We start from the raw sequence: 22,620 nt of genomic DNA, 5'->3' as shown, positions 1-22,620 counted from the left end.
ACTTCCTGTCAGAAAATGTCTCAGGGTTTTGCCTGCCAAATGAGTTCTGTTATACTCACAGACACCATTCAAACAGTTTTAGAAACTTTAGGGTGTTTTCTATCCATATATAATAAGTATATGCATATTCTAGTTACTGGGTAGGATTAGTAACCAGATTAAATCGGGTACGTTTTTTTATCCAGCCGTGAAAATACTGCCCCCTAGCCCCAACAGGTTAACTACAGATAAACATGTGCCATTCTTAATTCCTTCCCTCTGGTAAAACTTTTCCCAAAATACAAAAAAAACATACAGGATGGAATAGCATGGTACCCTTTCTCTGACAACATCATTAGCTCAATATAGCTCATTCACGAGCGTGGTAATATTGTCTAACTTTCTTTCCTCCCCCAAATAGAGGAAGTTCAAGTGAACCCTATCATTTAGTATACAGTTGTTAGGGACCCTTCATGGGTGCCAGCAGACAATGGAGGACATCAATCAGAGGTTAGCAGGAAGGAACATTCCATCCCAGCCCCTATGATACTCTGCGCTGAAGGTCAAAGTTCACACTGTAGCCCCTTAACCCACTCACCCCTCCATCCCCAACCCCCTTCTCAGGTGACCTGGTTCTGTATGATAATGCTGGGCACGGAGCATGCAGGAATGCCTGGGGTCTGTGCCAGCTTTGGGGACAGTGGGGCTACAGAGAGGGGGAGGGGAGGGGGGCGCAGCAGGAGACAGTTGGGCTGGTGTAAGAGAGGGGAGGTGGGGGGGCAGTGGGACTGGTATATGAGAGGGAGAGAGGAGAGGCACGCGGTGTACTGTAGATGGAGAAATCAGCTATTCTGCATTGAAGAAGGTCAGGGTCCCCAAAGAGTCCCTGGAAACCAGCCCTGGTCAGCGGAGAGGCAGAACATGCAGCTTTCATATGATGAGCACCAAGAGAGGAAGAGAGGGAGGGGGCAAGGAATAAGGGAAATTGGCACAGTGGGTACCAGTGACAGTCAGAGAACCCTGATGATCTAGGTGCAACAAAGCATCAGCCCCGGACGGAGGGTGACTCATGAAATCAAATATCCTTCTTTGTACCTCTTCAATCCAGTCACTGCCTCTGATGGGCCTCCTCATTCTAAAGCCTGGGTTCAAGGAAGCAAACCTTCCTTTTTAGCAAGGTTAACGGTGCATTTCTGCTAACCAGTGGAGGCTCCTCAGAGGATGAAGGGGAGGACCATCCTCCTCAGTGAATTTCAGAAAAATTTAAATAGTGAAACACTAAAAATGTTAGCCTTTTTAGATAAAACTATGGTAAATATATTCACGTCACCAAATAATTGATTAAAACACACTGTTTTACAATGAAGGTCTACAGTAGCCTCAACAGCCCTCTGTAGGGTAGCACCATGGTGTAGCCAGAGGACAGCTAGTTTCCGTCCTCCTCTAGGTACATTGACTTCAATACAAAACCTAGGAGGCTCATGGTTCTCACACCTTCCATAGACTTACACAGCAATTATGACAACTTCCGAAGGACGTCCTCCAACCTATCAGAGCTCTTGCCGCATGAACTGACATGTTGTCCACCCAATCAAAGGATCAGAGAATGAATCTAGTACTGAAAGCATAAGACACAGCTAGCTAGCACTGCAATGCATAAAATGTGCTGAGTAGGTGACTCAGTGAGAGAGAAAGACAATAGTTTAACAGTTTTGAACAAATTAATTTCTTCAAAAATGAATGAGAGAGAGAAAGCTAGCTATATATATTTTTGTTTGTTGTTGACACTTTCACTTACTTAGCTAGCAAATGCAGCTAGCTCGTTTAGCCTACTCAAACACCCGGCTCAAACAGAGAGGGATGCTATGTTAGTTAGCTGGCTATGGCCATCAAACACTGGAACTCTTCCAAAGTCAAGGTAAGCTTTTGGTTTTACTAATTTATTGCCACCGGGGCTTGCCAGTGTAACTGCTAAACTGCTGACTGTACACTGTACTGCATGATTGTCGCAGATTTACTAACGTGTTAGTTCTAGTAGCTATGTTGACTATGACAATATGGTGACAACGATGTAGGCTGTATGTGGTGGTTAACAGTTATGATAAGAAGGCTTGGCTTGGAAAGGTTTCCTTGCTTGGTCCCAGACCGCTGATGTGTTATGCACTGAAGTCCACAAGCTAAGGGAAAGGTGAGAGGAGGAGAGGGCATAGATGTGAGGAGGACTATACAATGATCAAAGTGATAATTCTGTTTGTATGTGGCAGCTATAAAAGTGGACAGTGTTTGCGTGTGATCAGGGGTGTATTATTTCCGCTAAAAAACGTTTCTTAAACAGAGGCAAACGGAACGAAATGGCTATAAACATACCTGAATTTGTCCAATAGAAACTCGTTTGCAACTGTTGGACTAATGACTACAGCCTAGATCAGCTAGATGGAGGCAAGAGTGTACAAGGCGGTATTGAATGTGTCAATGTATGTCACCTTTCAAATTTCTCTCGACCTGCGCACCTACGTTGTAAACTTTCATTCATAGGCTAGGTTGTAGCAACCTCATGATGGGTATAGAGAACATTTGAGTATCATGTAGTAGCCTAAACCTAGCGATGTTACATTGAGCTGGGTAAATGGAATATGAATGACACTCATCCAATATGCTGTAATAGAAATTAGGCCATGCTCATAAAATGTTTTATCGTCCTCCTCCTCGGCACCAACCGCCACTGCTGCTAATATACACATGCTCGTGTTCTCTTCCTGAAACTGAATCGGGGCCTAACACATAAGTGGAGACATGCTAGAAATGCTACCTGTCCGATGAGGTTGACAGAGGACTCCATGTGTCTGAGCTGGGAGTTCTGTGCATCCAGCAGCTTGAGGACATTGGAGGCCAGGGTGCTGATCTGGTAGGCCACACTGGCCAGAGACTGAGTGGTGAAGTTCTTAGTCTCCTCCAGAGCCTTGGCCGCATCCGCACCTGCCTAACGGGAGGGAGGGAGAGAGAGAGAAAGAGAGAGGGAGGGAGAGAAAGACAGAGAGAGAGAGACATGGAGAGAATGAGAGTCATGAAAAAATAAATGCACGCATGATGCTCATGTCACAAATGCCAAACAATAGAGTATGATTATGATTAGCCGGTGTGTGTATCATGGTGCCGGAGAAGATGGCTGGCATTTTACGTGCTCCTAACCAAATTAGTTTTTTTTGTTCATTTTTGTGCGTTGTTTGGAACTTATTCTTTAACTTATTCTGTACATAATGTTGCGGCTACCATCTCTTATGACCGAAAATAACTGTCTTCTGAGAATTCGTAGGCGATCGAATAGACTACCTTTACTCCACACACAGATACGCATACCAAGCATACAAAGCTCTCCCTCACCCTCTATTTGGCAAATCTGACCATAATTCTATCAAGCAGGAAGCACCAGTGACTTGGTCAATAAAAACGTGGTCAGATGAAGCAGATGCTAAGCTACAGAACTGTTTTGCTAACACAGACTGGAAAATGTTCTGGGATTCTTCCAATAGCATTGAGGAATACACCACATGACTGTGACTGCATTGGCTTCATCAATAAGAGCATCGATGACGTTGTCCCCACAGTGACCGTACGTACATAGCCCAACCAGAAGCCATGGATTACAGGCAACATTCACACTGAGCTAAAGGATAGAGCTGCCTCTTTCAAGTAGCGCGACTCTAACCCGGAAGCTTACAAGAAATCCTGCTATGCCCTCCGACCAACCATCAAACAGGCAAAGCATCAATACAGGACTAAGATCGAACTGTACTATACCAGCTCTGACGCTCATCGGATGTGGCAGGGCTTGCAAACCATTATAGACTACAAAGGGAAGCAGAGCCGAGAGCTGCCCAGTGACACGAGCCTACCAGATAAGCTAAACTACTTCTATGCTTGCTTCGAGGCAAATAACACTGAAACATGCATGAGAGCACCAACTGTTCCGGACAACTGTGATTATGATCTCCGTAGCTGATGTGAGTAAGACCTTTAAACAGGTCAACAGTCAGAAGGCCGCAGGGCCAGATGGATTACCAGGTCATATACTGCGAGCATGCGCTGACAACTGGCAAGTGTCTTCACTGACATTTTCAACCTCTCCCTGTCCGAGATCCGTAGCACTCACGTCTGTAGCCATGAAGTGTTTCCAAAGGCTGGTCATGGCTCACAGCAACACCATTATTCCAGAAAACCTAGACCCACTCCAATTTGCATACCGCCCTAACAGATCCACAGATGATGCAATCTCTATTGCACTCCACACTGCCCTTTTCCATCTGGACAAAAGGAACACCTATGTGAGAATGTTGTTCATTGACTACAGTTCAGCGTTCAACACCATAGCACCCTCAAATCTCATCAATAAGCTAAGGACCCTGGGACTAAACACTTCCCTCTGCAACTGGATCCTGGACTTCCTGACAGGCTGCCCCCAGGTGGTAAGGGTAGGTAACAACTAGAGGTCGACCGATTAATCGGAATGGCAGATTAATTAGGGCTAATTTCAAGTTTTCATAACAATCGGTAATCGGTATTTTTGGCCACCGATTTCCCCCCAAAAATTTTTTTACACCTTTATTTAACTAGGCAAGACAGATTAAGAACACATTCTTATTTTCAATGACGGCCTAGGAACGGGGGTTAACTGCCTTGTTCAGGGGGGATTCGGGGATTCGTTTTTGCAACCTTCTGGTTACTAGTCCAACGCTCTAACCACCTGCCTTACATTGCACTCCACGAGGAGCCTGCATGGCAGGCTGACTACCTGTTACGCGAGGGCAGCAAGAAGCCAAAGTAAGTTGCTAGCTAGCATTAAAGTTATCTTATAAAAAACTATCAATCTTAAAATAAGCACTAGTTAACTACACATGGTTGATGATATTGCTAGTTTATCTAACGTGTCCTGCGTTGCATATAATCGATGCGGTGCCTGTTAATTTCTCATCGAATCACAGCCAACTTCGACAAACGGGTGATGATTTAACAAGCGCATTTTCGAAAAAAGCACTGTCGTTGCACCAATGTACCTAACCATAAACATCAATGACTTTCTTTAAAATCAATACACAAGTATATATTTTTAAACCTGCATATTTAGTTAATATTGCCTGCTAACATGAAATTGTGTCACTGCTCTTGCGTTCATTGCCTGGCTCGTTGCGAACTAATTTGCCAGAATTTTACGTAATTATGACATACCATTGAAGGTTGTGCAATGTAACAGGAATATTTAGACTTAGGGATGCCACTTTTGTGCGTTTTGCCAGCAGCTCTTCGCAATGCATTGCACTGTTTATGACTTCAAGCCTGTCAACTCCCAAGATTAGGCTGGTGTAACCGATGTGAAATGGCTAGCTAGTTAGCGGGTGTGCGCTAATAGCATTTCAAACGTCACTCGCTCTTTCTTGGAGTAGTTGTTCCCCTTGCTCTACATGGGTAACGCTGCTTCGAGGGTGGCTGTTGTCGATGTGTTCCTGGTTCGAGCCCAGGTAGGAGCGAGGAGAGGGACGGAAGCTATACTGTTACACTGGCAATACTAAAGTGCCTATAAGAACATCCAATAGTCAAAGGTATATGAAATACAAATCGTATAGAGAGAAATAGTCCTATAATTCCTAGAATAACTAAACCTAAAACTTCTTACCTGGGAATATTGAAGACTCATGTTAAAAGGAACCACCAGCTTTCATATGTTCCCATGTTCTGAGCAAGGCACTTAAACGTTAGCTTTCTTACATGGCACATATTGCAGTTTTACTTTCTTCTCCAACACTTTGTTTTTGCATTATTTAAACCAAATTGAACATGTTTTATTATTTATTTGAGGCTAAATAGATTTTATTGATGTATTATATCAAGTTAAAATAAGTGTTCATTCAGTATTGTTGTAATTGTCATTATTACAAATAAGCAAACGAAATCGGCCGATTAATCGGTATCGGCTTTTTTGGGGCCTCCAATAATCGGTATCGACGTTGAAAAATCATAATCGGTCGACCTCTAGTAACAACACATCCGCCACACTGATCCTCAACACAGGGACCCCTCAGGGGTGCATGCTCAGTCCCCTCCTGTACTCCCTGTTCACTCATGATTGCATGGCCAGGCACGACTCCAACACCATCTTTAAGTTTGCCGATGACACAACAGTGGTAGGCCTGATCACCGACAATGATGAGACAGCCTATAGGTCAGCGACCTGGCCGTGTGGTGCCAGGACAACAACCTCCCCCTCAATATGATCAAGACAAAGGAGATGATTGTGGACTACAGGAAAAGGAGGACCGTGTATGCCCCCATTCTAATCGATGGGGATGTAGTGGAGCAGGTTGAAAGCTTCAAGTTCCTTGGTGTCCACCTCTCCAATAAAATAACATGGTCCAAGCACACCAAGACCGTCGTGAAGAGGGCACGAGAAAACCTATTCCCCCTCAGGAGACTGAAAATATTTGGCATGGGTCCTCAGATCCTCAAAGGGTTCTACAGCTGCACCATCGAGAGCATCCTGACTGGTTGCATCACCGCCTGGTATGGCAACTGCTCGGCCTCCGATCGCAAGGCACTACAGTGGGTAGTCCGTACGGCCCAGTACATCGTGCCTGGCCGTGGGGCGGCAGGTAGCCTAGTGGTTAGAGCGTTGGGCCAGTAACCGAAAGGCTGCTAGATTGAATCTCCAAGCTGACAAGGTAAAAATCTGTCGTTCTGCCCCTGAACAATGCAGTTAACCCACTGTTCCTAAGCCGTCATTGTAAATAAGAATTTATTCTTAACTGACTTGCCTAGTTAAATAAAGGTTAAATAAAAAGGCACATTGACTCTGTACTGGTACCCCCAGTATATATTCTCGCTATCGTTAATTTACTGCTGCTCTTTAATTACTTGTTCCTTTTATTTCTTATTCTTATTTGTAATTTTTTAACTGCATTGTTAGTTAGGGGCTTGTAAGTAAGCATTTCACATACCTGTTGTATTCGGCACATGTGACTAATACAATTTAATTTAATTTGATCACTTGGGGATCATAACAATCATGATAATAATGGCATCTCATTTTGAAATTGACAATGTGGGATGACATTTTTTCTGAGTTATGAGTCATATGATGCTGTTGAAGTGTCTGAGAAAAGCAGTGAAATCAGACCTCTCACTTCCTCCTCACACAGTAGAATTCCTTCCTGTTCTAATTCTTCGATAATTTCGAAACACACCCACAGTCTTTGACAGCTCAGTGCTAAACACATTACCCCTTTTTTAGATATCCAGTGAAAGCACCTATTTACTAGCCTGGAAGAAACAGCCTGATCGCTGCGTTCACAATTCTATTTCATTTCATGGTGAATGTACACAGCAATTTCTCCAGTGTTAAATCAACGCTGACAGTGTTACATTTAACACTGGGCAAGTGTCTTTACAGGTCCACACATTTGTGCGTTAAATTAACAATGAGCTTAGTGCTGACGCTGTTACACTTTGTCAGTGATGGGGAATTAACACTTTCAGTGTTATGCAATAACACCTCATAAAGCATTTCTAACACTAGGAAGTGTATATAGTTTACACCAATGGTGTTATGCAATAACACCTCATATAGCATTTTTAACCATTACACTAAAAGGTCCGTATATCTTGACAAGGTCATTTCGTGTTGGACATTATAACATTATTTACAAGTCGTTATTGCCACCTGCTCTTAGGTAAGGTTTTACAAATACTTCAGAACTGTCAGCAGACAGCAGACTTTAATTTTTTATTTAATTATTTAATTTAATTGTATTACTTTATTTAACCAGGTAGGCCAGTTGAGAACAAGTTCTCATTTACTGCGACCTGGCCAAGATAAAGCAAGGCAGTGCGACACAAACAACAACACAGAGTTACACATGGAATAAACAAACGTACAGTCAATAACACAATAGAAGAACAAAAAAATTAACATATCCATAGACCACTTAACTTCATTGGGATAGGGGGCAGCATTGGGAAGTTTGGATGAAAAGCGTGCCCAGAGTAAACTGCCTGTTACTCAGGCCCAGAAGCTAGAATATGCATATAATTAGTCGATTTGGATAGAAAACACTCTAAAGTTTCTAAAACTGTTAGAATAATGTCTGAGTATAACAGAACTCATATGGCAGGCAAACACCTGAGAAAAATCCAACCAGAAGTGGGAAATCTGAGGTTTGTAGTTTTTCAAGTGATTGCCTATCCAATATCCTGTGTCTATGGGGTCAGATTGCACATACTAAGGCTTCCACTAGATGTCAAAAGTCTTTAGAAAGTTGTTTCAGGCTTCTATTGTGAAAGGGGAGAGAATAAGACAACTCACAGTAAGTGGCTCAGCTGAAAGCCTTTAGTTGTTTATCGCACGTGGCCGTGAGCGCCAGCTCCGTTCCCTTTCCTTTCTAATGACAACGGAATTGTCTGGTTGGAATATTATTGAAGATTTATGATAAAAACATCCTAAAGATTGATTATATACATCGTTTGACAGGTTTCTATGAACTGTAATGGAACTTTGTTGACTTTTCGTCTGGACTTTGTGCTCGCGCTTTGTACATTTGGATTACTGGACTAAACGCGTGAACAAAAAGGAGGTATTTGGACATAAAGATGAACTTTATCGAACAAAACAAACATTTATTGTGGAACTGGGATTCCTGGGAGTGCATTCCGATGAAGATCATCAAAGGTAAGTGAATATTTATAATGCTATTTCTGACTTCTGTTGACTCCACAACATGGCGGGTATCTGTATGGCTTGTTTTGGTGGCTGAGCGCTGTACTCAGATTATTGCATGGTGTGCTTTTGCTGTAAAGCTTTTTTGAAATCTGACACAGTGGTTGCATTAAGGAGAAGTATATCTTTAATTCTATGAATAACACTTGTATCCTTCATCAACGTTTATGATGAGTATTTCTGTAAATTGATGTGGCTCTCTGCAAAATCACCGGGTGTTTTGGAAGCAAAACATTACTGAACATAACGTGCCAATATAAACAGATTTTTGGATAGAAATATGAACTTTATCGAACAAAACATACATGTATTGTGTAACATGAAGTCCTATGAGTGCCATCTGATGAAGATCATCAAAGGTTAGTGATTATTTTTATCTCTATTTCTGCTTTTTGTGACTCCTCTCTTTGGCTGGAAAATGGTTTCTTTTTGTGACTAGGCGCTGACCTAACATAATCGCATGGCATGCTTTCACCGTAAAGCCTTTTTGAAATCGGACACTGTGGTGGGATTAACAAGAAGTTTATCTTTAAAATGGTGTATAATACTGTATGTTTGAGGAATTTTAACGATGAGATTTCTGTTGTTTGAATTTGGCGCCCTGCACTTTCACTGGCTGTTGTCAAATCAATCGCGTTAATGGGATTTGATCTCTAAGAAGGTTTAAATTGATACAACACTTCTACTCATGGGTGGCTAAAACTAAATAATTCAAAGCCACGCCGCCCACGACCCCAATATAATTTACACTGTGCGTTGCCTTTTTGAGTGAATTATAGAGTTACCACCCATGACTGTATTTGTTAATGACAGAGACATGAATGTTGAATTCATTCATTCTCAGTCCTGTAGACTTCACCGAGTTCCTACTGCTAAACTGTATATGACAATACGTTACATACAGTATATCATAAGGTCTTACTTTGATGGCCATGTTTTGCCCCAACACAGTGGTGTTACAAACCTGCTGGTTTACAGGCCACATCAGGCCTGCAAGTCACATTATGCTGCTTGCAAAGTGATATGTAATTCCCATTGGAATCCAGCCAGAGTTAGGACAGGCAACAGTTGGAAGTTTTATTCACCTGCAATCTGCATTAAGAATGACTGCCAGGGTTAGGAACATTGATAAAGGAGACTACCTAAACCATTTTAAACTGGAACAACTATTTCAGTGATTGGATTAGTCTAGAAAAATGTATGCAATTTATCTTTGTGTAGCATAAGATGAATCAATCAATATCTGTTCAAAAACACAGATATTAAAAACAATCCCAAATAATCGAGCTGCAGTAGAGCATGCTGGGAAATCACATAATGTTGGTTTGGTTTTGATGTGAAAGTTTTACTCTCCACTGAGAAAATCGGACAGAATCAGACTCACACTCAACACTGGTTCTTAACATTAACACTGGGGTTCTTTTACACCACTGAGAGTTAATTTTACTCCTGAATCAACCCTAGTAATGTTTCACTGAAAAATCAACACTAGGTAACACTGTCCAATTTGCTGTGTTGCGATCAGACAGGTTCCAGCAGGCTACCTACAGTATTTAGAGCATCACCTAACAACTTGGTTGACAATAGGCTGCACATACCTGCCTTCCAGCATGGGGAAGTAGAGCCTACCCTTATATGTGCACTCCTTCACACTCGCATAGAAATGGGCACATAATGCATGCTCACTTCTAACACGCAGATGCACAGAGACTTCCTGTGTAACTTTCTGTGCTCAGATTAACACTATTTCTCTCTCACACTCAAATGCCAATAGAGACACACGTCACACACAGATACAACCAAATTAGGATGCACTCAATTGTGTTTCTCTTCATATTGAAATACTCTCTTTACACTGAAATATTTGAAGGGAGGTGGGTGTCACCGGAAGTGCACTTCTTCTTGCTCATCTTGACAATGCACAATCTAGCAGCATCACTGTTCCAGTGTCCACACTAGATTAGAATACAAGCACAGAAATGGTCTTTGCCAATTTTGTAAGCTTTCTAAACTAGTGCGAGTACTTCTGACTACGTAAACTAATCTGTTCCTCTTTCTTTGACAGGAATGTTTCTTAATGTATACTGAACAAAAATATAAACGCAGCATGCAACAATTTTAACATTTTACTGAGTTACAGTTAATATAAGGAAATCAGTCAATTGAAATAAATTCATTAGGTCCTAATCTATGGATTTCATGACTGGGTATGCATCTGATATGCATCTGATACAGATATGCATCTGTTGGTCACAGGTACCTTTAAAATAAAAAAGTAGGGGCGCGGATCAGAAAACCATTCAGTATCTGGTGTGACCACTATTTGCCTCATGCAGCGTGACACATCTCCTTCGTATAGAGTTGATCAGGCTGTTGATTTGTGGAATGTTGTCCCACTTCCCTTCAATGGCTGTGCGAAGTTTCTGGATATTGGCGCGAACTGGAACAAGCTGTCATGCATGTCGATCCAGAGCATCCCAGACATGCTCAATGTGTGACATGTCTGGTTAGTACGCAGGCCATGGAAGAACTGGAACATTTTCAGCTTTCAGGAATTGTGTACAGATCCTTGTGACATGGGGCCATGTATTATCATGCTGAAACATGAGGTGATGGCGGTAGATGAATGGCACGACAATGGGCCTCAGGATCTCGTCACGGTATCTCTGTGCATTCAAATTGCAATTGTGGTTTTTGTCTGTAGCTTATCCCTGACCATACCATAACCCCACTCCCACCATGGGGCACTCTGTTCACAAAGTTGACATCAGCAAACCGCTTACTCACAAGAAGCCATACACGTGGTCTGTAGTTGTGAGGCCGGTTGGACGTACTACCAAATTCTCTAAAATGATAGAGAAATGAACATTACATTCTCTGGCAACAGCTCTGGTGAAGATTCCTGCAGTCAGCATGCCAATTGCACGCTCCCTCAAAACTTGAGACACCTGTGGCATTGTGTTGTGTGACAAAACTGCACATTTTAGAGTGGCATTTTATTGTCCCCAGCACAAGGTGCACTTGTGTAATAATCAAGCTGTTTAATCAGCTTCTTGATATGCCACACATGTCCGGTGGATGGATTATCTTGGCAAAGGAGAAATGCTAAAGTGCCAAAATGTCCCTCCATCCACCCTCTGTGACTTCTAGGAAGATTTTAACCCGCTAATCCCAAAAAATACTCCCAAATTTTCACCATCATTGTAAAGCCCTAGTTATTGCGTTGCTTTGACAAAGTTATTTCTGAAGATGATTATTTATTTCATGTGATTAGTGATTCATTTAAGTCTGTGTTTTCTGGTGAAAAACTGAGCATGTGGAGCATAACACGTCAACCTTGTTAGCCATAAATAGACAGGCTAGACATGTTTTAACAATTTAAAGTTTGCAGTGAATCTTGCATTCAATTGTCCCTCCATGTTGCACACAATAAGCTTCCATTCCCCTTGTCACAAGGGGATTCATGGCTGATTTAACTGGTAATTACCAGTTGGAGGGCCGTTCAAGTGGATTTTTCTCAGACGTGGTAAATTCCCATTTCCCACTTGGTTACGAACGTACCATAACACTGCTAAAAATCCACTGTAGAGCTGTATAGTAGTAAAGTAATAGTATAAACACTAATTGGAAGCACAAGACACCGACCTACACTTCGACATATTGTAGACCGTTGTACAGTTTTAATTTAAATTGGGCACTACATTATTTTTCATTATTTAGCTACGCTGAAGAGAGGCACTTACTATAGTCATTTTCTTTACCTCTTGAGATGGGAAAACACTTTTCACGAAGTTGAACATGTGCTGTTTACGACAGAATGTTAAAATTAGGTGAAATCCAAGTTTTTTTTTTTTTACTCACCATCACAATTTAAATGATATCACTGCCAAGTTTTGGCTTGGTGGCCCCAAAAATTATCTCCATTGGTCAATACGTAAAGAGTAATTTAAGAAGGTGAATTAGGAACCACTTTGGCCACGCTGTAGACTACACTCTTAGAATTAGTGGTGATTCGAGGAACCCTGGAAATTCTAGTCAATGGTTCATATTTGCACATTCGGCTACTTGAGGGGTTCTTGGAGGAACCTTGAATGGTTCAGCGTAGCATGGCGTTTATGGAGGAACCCTTGAGTGGAGATATATATTTTTGGGGCCACCCGTTACATGCTAACCACACCAGCCACGTTGCATGCGCGAGCGTTGCAAAATAAACGTAGTACATACATGTTATTCAATACTTTAATCCAAACTGCTCGCTCGTGTCAACAAGCGTCTGTGTAGCCAGAATATGATTTTGTCTGAATCAAAATGGGTCAAAATGTTACTAAGATCCAGGGGAAAAAAGGACCTTGTGCATTTCAAGAAAAATAACAACCCAATGTTTATATCCCAGGACAAATTATCTAACAACAAGCTAGCTAGCTAAATGACCATGAATGTTTCATGTGTTTCAACCGGTCCCCAAATTAACATAGTTGGTTCAGAGTTGGTTTTGATATTTCAACCTGCGTGTCCTGATCGCGCCTGTTGTCGATGGACAAAATCAACATGCGCACGTGTACCCGGTCTAGTCAGCATGTTCGAGTAAATGTCATTCCTGTTAATCTGTTCTGTTGTATTGTCATCACATGTTAAGGTTGAACACTGGCAGTTGTATAGCTTTAATGAGGCAAACAGAGGTATGAGCATATGTTAATCCCAAAGTTGGAGTAGTTACCACTTTATTACTGTATAAACTCAGCAATGTTAATATATTACATTACAATATGTGTAATATGCATAAATATTCAAGGGACATTTTAATTTGCAGTTTACAAACTTAACATTATGAACAGGAATGACATTTACGCTAACAGGTGACCAAAAATAACTATCGGAAAGCCACGACTCCAATCTGATAGGCAGCCACACCTACAATGTATTTTATATTTTTTTTAAAGGTGGAACCCCTCCCATCACAAAAAGGTTCCGGTTTGAATCTTTACACAGGGGTTCCTCTAAGACCTTTTTCAGAGGGGTTCCTCAAATAAACCTTTTTAACTGGAAAGGTTCTGCCGGTGTAGCGACCCAAAAGGTTCTTCCAGGCACCTTTACATCTAAGAGCATACAGTCTTCGAAAAAATGGTTCTATCACTAACCTAAAACGGTTCTTCGACTCTCCCCATAGCAGAACCCTTTGAAGAACCCATCTTGGTTCCAGGTAGAACCCTTTCCACAGCGGGTTCTACATGGAACTCGTAAGAGTTCTGGTTTAACCTGGAACCAAAAAGGGTTCTACCTGGAACCAAAAAGAGTTCTTCAAAGGGACCGTTGGCACTATGCATTGGGGCAGGTAGCGTTCTCCTGGCATCCGCCAAACCCAGAATCATACGTCGGACTGCCAGATGGTGAAGCGTGATTCATCACTCCAGAGAACATTTCCACTGCTCCAGAGTCCAATGGCGGTGAGCTTTACACCATCCAGCTGGCGCTTGGCATTGTGCATGATTATCTTAGGTTTGTGTGCAGCTGCTTGACCATGGAAACCCATTTCATGAAGTTATTGTGCTGACGTTGATTCCAGAGGTAGTTTGCAACCGAGGACAGACACTTTTTATGTGCTACGGGCTTCAGCGGCCCCATTCTGTGAACTTGTGTGGCCGAACACTTCACAGCCATTGTTGCTCTTAGACGTTCTCACTTCACAATAACAGAACTTACAGTTGACCGAATTGACTTGTTCAGTAAGGCCATTCTACTGCCAATGTTTGTCTGTGGGGATTACATGGCTGTGTGCTCGATTTTATACACCTGTCAGCAACAGGAGTGGTTGAAATAGCCAAATCCACTAATTTGAAGGCGTGTCCACATACTTTTGTACGCTGTGTGAAAACAGTTGTGTTATGAAATGAGGAGAGAGATAAACCATTCTCTTTCACTATGTAGCCGGATTGATGTATGATGCAGGTAGGGCCTTGATTTGAATAGTCTATTCTCGTTTCTGTGAAAGTAACGGTACTGTGGGCTATTTGTTCAACTGCACATTAATTGTGCACATTAATGTCTACTAGCTACGGTATAACTTCGGCTGTGTCCTAAATGGATGTCTGCACTAAACGTCCATCTCACCTGCAGGTAGTTATTCTCGCAGTAGTCGGCCACGTTCATCAGGTTGTTGTAGTTGTCCAACAGGGCTTGTCTCGCCGGCGGAGCCTCTTGGAAGATTTGAGTAATTTCATCAGTACAGCTTTGGTCCTTCATGATGCCCCTTTGCGCGCAACTCTCTTCCCGGAAACCCGTGGCGACTGCAACCTCTCCGCGAAGCCCTTGTGGGAACTTGTTAGCTGAAAGAAAATCACTTTTTAAGTCCACCACTCAGAGACATCATCACTTTGCAGAAGCAGTACCAAAAGTAGGGCTGGAGAATCTCCCGACTTGCGTTACCAAAAAAGAGAAGCTGTTTTACTTACAACTTGGCTGTGTGTGTAGTGTAGCTCACTTGATCTTCCTCTTTCTGCAACGCCTTGACATTTTGCAAGGCGAAGCTGCTGATGGTGTCTAACGCAATAAAGCCTTTGATGTTGTATCTATGTGAACGTGCCGAATATCACGGCGCATAATAATAGGCCTAATGTATGGAATTTATCACTAAATTACCTCTTTAAAACCAGTGAGTAATGGCAATCAATCTTTTTTTTTTAAAGGTATGCATGTGAGTTTAGCCTACGGTAAAACATGTCTTAAATGAAAAAGTAATAGGCTACGAGCTGTCTGTCGGCGTCATAGGGTCCGCATTGTCATCCAGGCTAATGCATGCAGCACTAGTGCCACCTATTGGCTATAAGGCAAAAATCCAATAGGGTAGGCAATTACAAAAGTTTGTTTGACACACATTCTTACATCATGAGCACACTTTATTAACACGCTTTCTTTCTTTAGCTAAGATTTACACAAATTGGAAGTAAAGACAATCATATTTTGAACAAATCATTTTGTGAAATGTAACTCAAAAAGAAATCTCATCAAGTGTCAAGCAGATTTCTAGTATTTGGCTACTTTTGGTCTTACTGTGCGCCAAGTATACTTCAACAGCACTATCAAAACAAATACCCCAGTCATCCCCCCGTAGCAGAGGAGAATAATCCTCAGGGCATAGAGAGACTCAGGGTCAGAGAGCAGACGCTTGCGGCCCAGACGGTAGTAAATCCCCAGCTTGATCTCAGCAGCCCTCTTCCCCTGGATCCAGCAGTAGTAGGACCCTCTGTCGTCCTGTGTTGCTGGGCTGAAGTGCAGGTGGTGGCCTGTGTCTATGAACAAGCGGAAGGTCACGTTCAGACCCTCCATGTACTGGGAGCGATACAGAGGCCTAGAGCCTTGGTCCCAGGCTACCGCATGCTGAGGTTTGGCTCCAGGGCAGGAGAGGATGAGTGGGGTGTCCACTGGGTGGTTGTGGTAGTAGATAAGGACCCCATGAGCTGCTGGCTTGTTGTAGCCCAGGAACTCCAGCAGGGCCTGGTGTTCTGGCTGGGGGATGGAGTTGGGGGGGCAGGGGACCTGGCAGCTCCGCACCCCCAGCTCTGCCCCCTGGTGGTTGGTCTGGGTGAGGCCAAAGCGTTGGGGTACAGCGGAGGAGCCGCAAGAGGCCACCGTCTGAGATGTCCACCTGTAGCGCACGTGCAGGTAGTCGCTCTTCACGTAGCAGAGTCCTACGCGGGTCTGCTCACCCCGGACGCCACAGCGGTCGCACACTGACCACGGCCAGAAGCTGGTGAACACCTGGTAGAGTGGAAGATCCTGGTTGGATCTCGAAGCCGCCCTAGCCGCCATAGCTGCTGCTCTACCCCGTCTCTGGGCACGACTCCAGGGAAAGGACACCCTGTGAGCCTCTTGGACGTCCACGTCATAACCATAGAAGAAGTCCCCCTTGGTCGTCCCACAGAGGTAGTGGCCCGAGTCTTCCTTCTGGGCCCTAAAGATGAGCAGGCTGAAGAGGCGGATGGAGAACCTGCTCCGGAGGTCCCCTCCCCGGCCCACTTTGGATGAGTCCACCACAGAGGTGCCCTGGAAGTCAGTGAGGGCCCTGGTGTCCAGGCTGCCCAGCCTTTTCTGGTAGTACCACACCACAGAGTGGGCCTCCTCAGGCTTACAGTGACAAGGCAGCTCTATGGTCATGTCAACCAAATAGGCAGCATTGTCAAACACAAGGAAGGCAGGACAGGCCCTACTGGCAAAAATGTCCTCCTTGTCTTCAGGGGCCTCATAGGTAGACAGTAGGGAGAAAGAGAGGGTCTGGAGGAGGAGTAACAACAGGGACATGTGTTTTAAAGGGATCATCGTGTCCCTAGCCCCATCGTTGTCATCTTCAAGTTATCCTTAGGGCCATTACGTATTCTAGAATGTTCAGAGCTCCACAAAGAGATTCTCTGGTTACTATGGTAGTTATTGTCATTTCACTTTGACACTGCGTTGCATAGTAGTGAACATTGTCCTTCATATAACTTATACATGTTATACATTTCAGAATAAAGAACAAACAAATGATAAGGTTTTTGCAACCACATAAAGCTCTACAATGTATAGTAACACTCATTGTTATTTCTGAAAACAATAAGTCCAATATGGGTTTGTGTAATGTTTCTTATTGAGGAGAGACCGTTTCAACCCCATACAACTGCATTATACCATTTAAGGTTTCAGTATCACTGCTTCTTCCGGCAGCCTCACTGGTCTGTCCTGGAAACAGAGTCTCTGGCTCAGCATCTTGTGTCTCTTTAATCTCTTCCACATTACTTCCATGGACAATGACATCCCCTTTGGATCCTTTGACATTGCTATTCCCTGCTGCTGATGCTTTCCTCAGGTTCTGAAACAGCTCTCCACATGCCTCCCTCTCAGCCCGGCTCAGGAGGGACATATTGAGGCCAAACCTGGGGGTCTTGGACAGCCCTTCCAGGACCCCTATCACCGTGGCCTCGTCCCCAGGCTGGAGCCCACTGGAAAGGAACACAAGAAATTCCCCCAGTAGTCCGAACCCCACCTCAGCCCTGAAGATGTCCCGAAGGCCCTCTCCACCTAGGGAGAGCAGGAGGCTGTATTTATCCTCTGGGTTTTCACTGCCGAACCTGCGCCAGTCCCGGCTGAACTCTGATGCTGTCCTGGGCTGGAACTCTGACAACTGAGGCTTAAAATAACATACAGGAGACATTGTGTGTCAATTACTAATTTAATGAGATTGTTGTTCAGATTGCATTAATATGCTTTGCATGCCTGTTTGGTAACATCCCTGCCCGATACTATGAATATAACTTGTTTAATATAAAACTAGGAATCTATATCCAGGGTTCTCCCCAGGATTTTTAATGGCAATCTAGAGAAAAAAAACCACAACCTATTATGGTGTGGTGCTTGGCCTTAAATTATATTTCAAATATAATAAAATGACAGTGGCGCAGCCAGTCCACAAGGTGGCGCAGAACCACTCATATTCTTTGGGGAGAACCCTGATATTAGAATGGAGAGATGTTTGTGTTGGTGTGTGGTGGCAGAAGTCTAACCTTCAGGCCTATTTCATCACAGCTAGTCTGGTTCTGCCCTTTGTCAGTGGAGGCGAGAGCATTCCAGGGCTGTTTGCGAGGAGTTCCAGCTTTATCCTTCCTGTCCAGTGGTTTCAGGTTGGATGCCAGGACTATGTCCCTGAGAGGATTGATGGTCAAAAACAAACCATAAAACCGTCTGCTGTCTGGACTTCATTGTTTCAAGACAACATTTAATTTCTAATGGGACATCATTTTTTATAATGAAAAAACATACTGTCTAAAAATATGCTCTCTATTAATTTGTGAAACAACAGTGTGTAAGGATATTAAATTAAAAAGAGAATCAATCTAGCCATCTCACCTAAACTCCTCATAAGTTCCGACCTTCTGGTGTAGAGCACGAAACTTTGCATCATTTTCTCTTTGATATTTCTTGTCTGCTTCAACAGCAGACTGCAACTCCCGCTCCAGCGCTGAGAAGTTTATAACCTCAGGAGAGTCATCCATTCTGTGAGACAAGACATGACCCGTGAACCAATGGAATCTCTTCTTAGTTCCGTGACGCAGACACTGTACTCAGAATTGCCTGACAATCAGACTGTGATACTGTACCTCTGGTTCAGTCTGAGATTGTCATATCTTTGTTTGGAAAATGTCCTATCACAAGCTCTACAAGCCAGAATGTTGAATAAAATTATATTTGAACTTACTTTACTGGTTGAATATCATTTTATTTAACATTCTGGCATGAAGAGGTCTTGAGAGGAAATGTTCCTGATCCAAACACGTTTATGCCCGACGTAGAATTCTATCCAGGCTATACGTCTCAGAACTGCTTGGAGAATCAACTCCAACTATGTCGCCAGATATAAACCTTTATAGACTACATTTTCTTTTATTGATAACGTGGTGGTGAACTTACCTGAGCTTTAGGTTAGCTAGCGAGTATTATTTTGATGAACAATCTTAATATCTGGACGTTGTTGTTGGTATGTTTGTGGTGTAGCCTGATGCTCTTGCCGCAAGTCCGTGTCCCCTTCCTCAAACACACGTCGTCACCATGACAACTTGGGTAAGGAAAGTACTATTTAGGCTGGTTGGGACGTCCCTACACCATTGAATTTGAAAATGAGGTAAGGATTAGGGATTAAGGTTAGGTTTTTAGCAAAGATGTTTGTTATATCTGTGTTTTAAGGTAGGGACCTTCCAAGGATCCCGGATTGCACGATCCGTGTGAAAAGCCCATGTGTAACACAACTTCAAAATAAAAGTTCCCCACGATGTCTCATTTACTGAGAGCCAGCAACTCATTTTTGTCCACACTAATGGACATTAGTTCTTGGTCCGTATCATTGACGTCATATTTTTTTTATTACTTTGTTCAGTCCTGTTGCACCTTTGAGAGTTTCTGGGCTTTGCAATGATATCACGTATGTCTCAGCGTGTGAAATTGATAACTTTCTCTTACTGGTTCTTCAAATTGGCTGCCAATCACAATTACCACATGTTATGGTAAAACGAAGTTACGTGTGTAATTACAATTTTTGTGAGTTTGATATTAAAATAGTTTTCAGTAAGGAAATATCTCAGGAATAGCTTGGGGAGTTTTCAAAAAAGTTGTATAATTTCTTCACATTAAATAAGAGCTTGTTTATAAATGTCTAATGTAGAGGACATCAGGGTGTGCCAACTGTTATTTTCTGTACACATTTATTGTAATGCTACATTTTTATATTTATTAACCAAGTCCTAATGTCAACATACCATATAAAATAAATATATACGGCCTCCCGAGTGGCGCAGCAGTCTAAGGCACTGCATTTCTGTACTAGAGGCATCACTACAGACCCGGGTTCGATGCCAGGCTGTATCACAACTGGCCGTGATCGGATTAGGGGAGGGTTTGGCCGGGGGGGGCTTTACTAGGCTCATTGCACTCTAGCAATTCCTTGTGGCAGGCCGGGTGCCTGCAGGCTGACCCGGTCGTCAGTTGAACAGTGTTTCCTCCGACACATTGGTGCGGCTGGTGAGTGGGTGTTAAGATGTGCGGTTTGGCGGGTCATGTTTTGGAGGACACAATGATCAATTATCCTTTTAAAATGATAATACTTGGATTAGCTAAAACAACATTCCATTGGAACACAGGAGTGATTGTTGCTGATAATGGGCCTGTACGCCTATGTAGATATTCCATAAAAAATCTGCCGTTTCCAGCTACAATAGTCATTTATAACATCAACGATGTCTACACTGTATTTCTGATCAATTTGATGTTATTTTAATCGACAAATTTTGGGGCTTGTCTTTCAAAAACAAGGACTTTTCTAAGTGACCCCAAACTTTTGAACAGTAGTGTACACCAGTATATAAAAAAACCTTTTAAAAAATAGGCATTTTATATTTAAGACTCGGCAAAGTCATGACAACTACTGTTTTGGTTCAGTGATAATATAGGCCTGTAGGTCTACAACTGGGTTGGAAGAAGAGCTTTTTAAAGTCTGATGGTCCATCAACATGGAATCAATTTCCAAAACATGAAATTGCAGAAACGTCTTACATTGAATGAACGTAAAACCAAAAGGCAAGAATGCAATACTGAAATAGCCACTGGTTCTGGTGTTGTAGAGGCCACAATGCATTGAAATAGCCACTGATTTTCTTCAAGGCGGAGGAGACCTAGAGCTGGTAGGCAGATGGGGGGTGTTTGAGGGCAGAGCGCTAGTGCACTGGAGGTCAGTGATGGTGAGCAGGTGGATGACGGGCACAGGGGGCCACTGATGCTGACTTGCTTTTTTTGTGTAGTACTCCCAATGTCCACGTGTCATTCCACACACAGACATTCAATCGGCTGCCTTTCTCTTCCAGCAGCATGTGCCATGTCCACGCTCTCCTATGGAGCTCTTTGCGGGGTGTGCCCGTCCCCGGCGAAACTTTACTGTTGGTCCAGGGTTGGTTTTGCCAAAGTTTGATAGAGTGGCTATGAGTTCACTGTCTGTTTTCATCTTCTTGAAGCTGGAAACAAAGGATGCTACTTTAGGCCTGAAACTCACAGGATCCTCCCTCATCTTCTTTTTGAGGTCTTCAAAGATCTCCATCCAGTCTTCCTCTAACGTCGCCCCTCAGCTGGTTTTCCAGATGTACCTTGGAGAGCATTACGACCATAGTATTAGAATTACAACCATCATTCAGATTACCAAATGAGTTATAGGTATACAGTCTTCAATTGAAGCCCTTCACTTAATAGCAGATATATTGTGGTGACATAGTAGATTTACCTGAGCCGTTTACATCAGAAACGGGAGCACACTCGATTTCAACAGTGTCCTCAGACGCGTTGCCACAGTCTATTGTAGGAGGAGAGAATTACAACCATCAGACAAACAGATTGTCTTCTATATTGCCTGTCAGGGATAATGTTGTGAAATTGTGGAATTATTCAGTTATTGAGGAACATACCGAAAACATAGCATTCTGGTGAACATTCTTCTTCATTGCAGTTATCCAGATTCTCGTGAGAATCATCAATCTTCTTCTCTACATACGATGCAACCCATGCTTCTTTGAAAAGCTTGTGGTACAATCTGTAATGGACAAATGAGGAACACACCTAAAGCAAATTATTTCTGGTGAGTGTATTTAAATGCTATATGTATCAGCAGTTGAAGTGTGTCAAGCAACTGACTTGTAGCAGAATTGAAGGTGGGGCAAATGGAGCAGTGCACAGAGGTATGCACATGGTTGTCTCCATACTCCACTTGCAACTCATATTTGATCATTTTTAGAGCTGATGAAAGAGAGTGGCCTATTTCAAACAGCTTTGTCAATTTCTCAAATGGTGTCCGCTGACACATTTCTCCTCTTCAGCACCTCAGCACTTGTCAGACTGTGGTTGTTGTTATTCCGTAGACACCCTAATAGTGTGGGTAAATTGTGTTGCACTTATATTTCTAACCTTGATTCTCTTTGTTGGGTATGAATAGACCTCTTCGGGATGAAGTACATTATTGCACCACAACATGTGTTGTTGGTACTTCTGGCTGAACTGGACTTTGTATTATGCTGGCATCTTAGGTCCACCTGTAGAAGATGTAAATCAAATGTTAATTTCAAATTATTATTTTTTTTAACATGTGTCAACTTACTCTTATTGCGTTTCATTGTAAATTGTATAGCCCTTGGAAGCCCAGGCTTCTCATGCTTCAATAGTCAAGTAAACGAGACAGGATTTGGAAGGATGGCCACACGAGGCTTTAGGGCGATTCCTCACAAAACTACAACAAAACAGGACCATGATTTTTTTTGATTTTCACTAAATTTAACCCATAGAAGGGTCCTTTGGAGAAAGGATTGTTGAGCTATATTTGA

The 22,620-nt window shown here is 42.8% G+C and overlaps 3 protein-coding genes across 9 annotated transcripts in view; all 3 read right to left on the bottom strand.

The window, feature by feature from the left end:
• The window catches only part of abi1 (Abl interactor 1), a 29,128-nt gene extending 13,653 nt beyond the window's left edge, over positions 1-15,475 (bottom strand). For 3 of the 7 annotated variants that reach the window (XM_045714248.1, XM_045714249.1, XM_045714250.1), the window contains exons 1-2: positions 14,849-15,179; positions 2,789-2,959 (exon numbers count right to left, since the gene is read on the bottom strand). In XM_045714248.1, coding sequence (XP_045570204.1) covers positions 2,789-2,959; positions 14,849-14,980 — 303 coding nt within the window. In that variant the 5' untranslated portion in view covers positions 14,981-15,179. 7 annotated transcript variants of the gene reach the window in all.
• A 140-nt stretch (positions 15,476-15,615) lies between these two features.
• LOC123741680 (Ig-like V-type domain-containing protein FAM187A) lies at positions 15,616-17,105 on the bottom strand. Its single transcript, XM_045714989.1, has one exon. It carries the CDS (start codon positions 17,051-17,053, stop codon positions 15,761-15,763), a length of 1,293 nt encoding a protein of 430 aa, XP_045570945.1. The 5' UTR covers positions 17,054-17,105; the 3' UTR covers positions 15,616-15,760.
• Positions 17,106-17,338: 233 nt separating this feature from the next.
• Positions 17,339-19,571, bottom strand: LOC106600861 (coiled-coil domain-containing protein 103-like). The gene is made up of 4 exons (XM_014192590.2): positions 19,178-19,571; positions 18,617-18,763; positions 18,274-18,412; positions 17,339-17,900 (listed from the first exon to the last, which is right to left on the bottom strand). The coding sequence occupies exons 2-4, from the start codon at positions 18,760-18,762 to the stop codon at positions 17,358-17,360; spliced, it is 828 nt and encodes a 275-aa protein (XP_014048065.1). The 5' UTR covers position 18,763; positions 19,178-19,571; the 3' UTR covers positions 17,339-17,357.
• Positions 19,572-22,620: the final 3,049 nt, after the last annotated feature.

The sequence above is a fragment of the Salmo salar genome, chromosome ssa03 (assembly GCF_905237065.1).
Source record: "Salmo salar chromosome ssa03, Ssal_v3.1, whole genome shotgun sequence".
Taxonomy (NCBI): domain Eukaryota; kingdom Metazoa; phylum Chordata; class Actinopteri; order Salmoniformes; family Salmonidae; genus Salmo; species Salmo salar.
The sequence above is the reverse complement of the archived record's forward strand: the minus strand, read 5'-3'. Positions and strand labels throughout refer to the sequence as shown.

Coding starts and splice junctions, on each gene's coding strand:
- LOC123741680 (XM_045714989.1), bottom strand. CDS start 17,053: ATGATCCCTTTAAAACACATGTCCCTGTTGTTACTCCTCCTCCAGACC.
- LOC106600861 (XM_014192590.2), bottom strand. CDS start 18,762: ATGGATGACTCTCCTGAGGTTATAAACTTCTCAGCGCTGGAGCGGGAG. Junction 18,413..18,616: donor GGAACTTATGAGGAGTTTAG/GTGAGATGGCTA, acceptor CAATCCTCTCAG/GGACATAGTCCTGGCATCCA. Junction 17,901..18,273: donor GTGATGAAATAGGCCTGAAG/GTTAGACTTCTG, acceptor TGTTATTTTAAG/CCTCAGTTGTCAGAGTTCCA.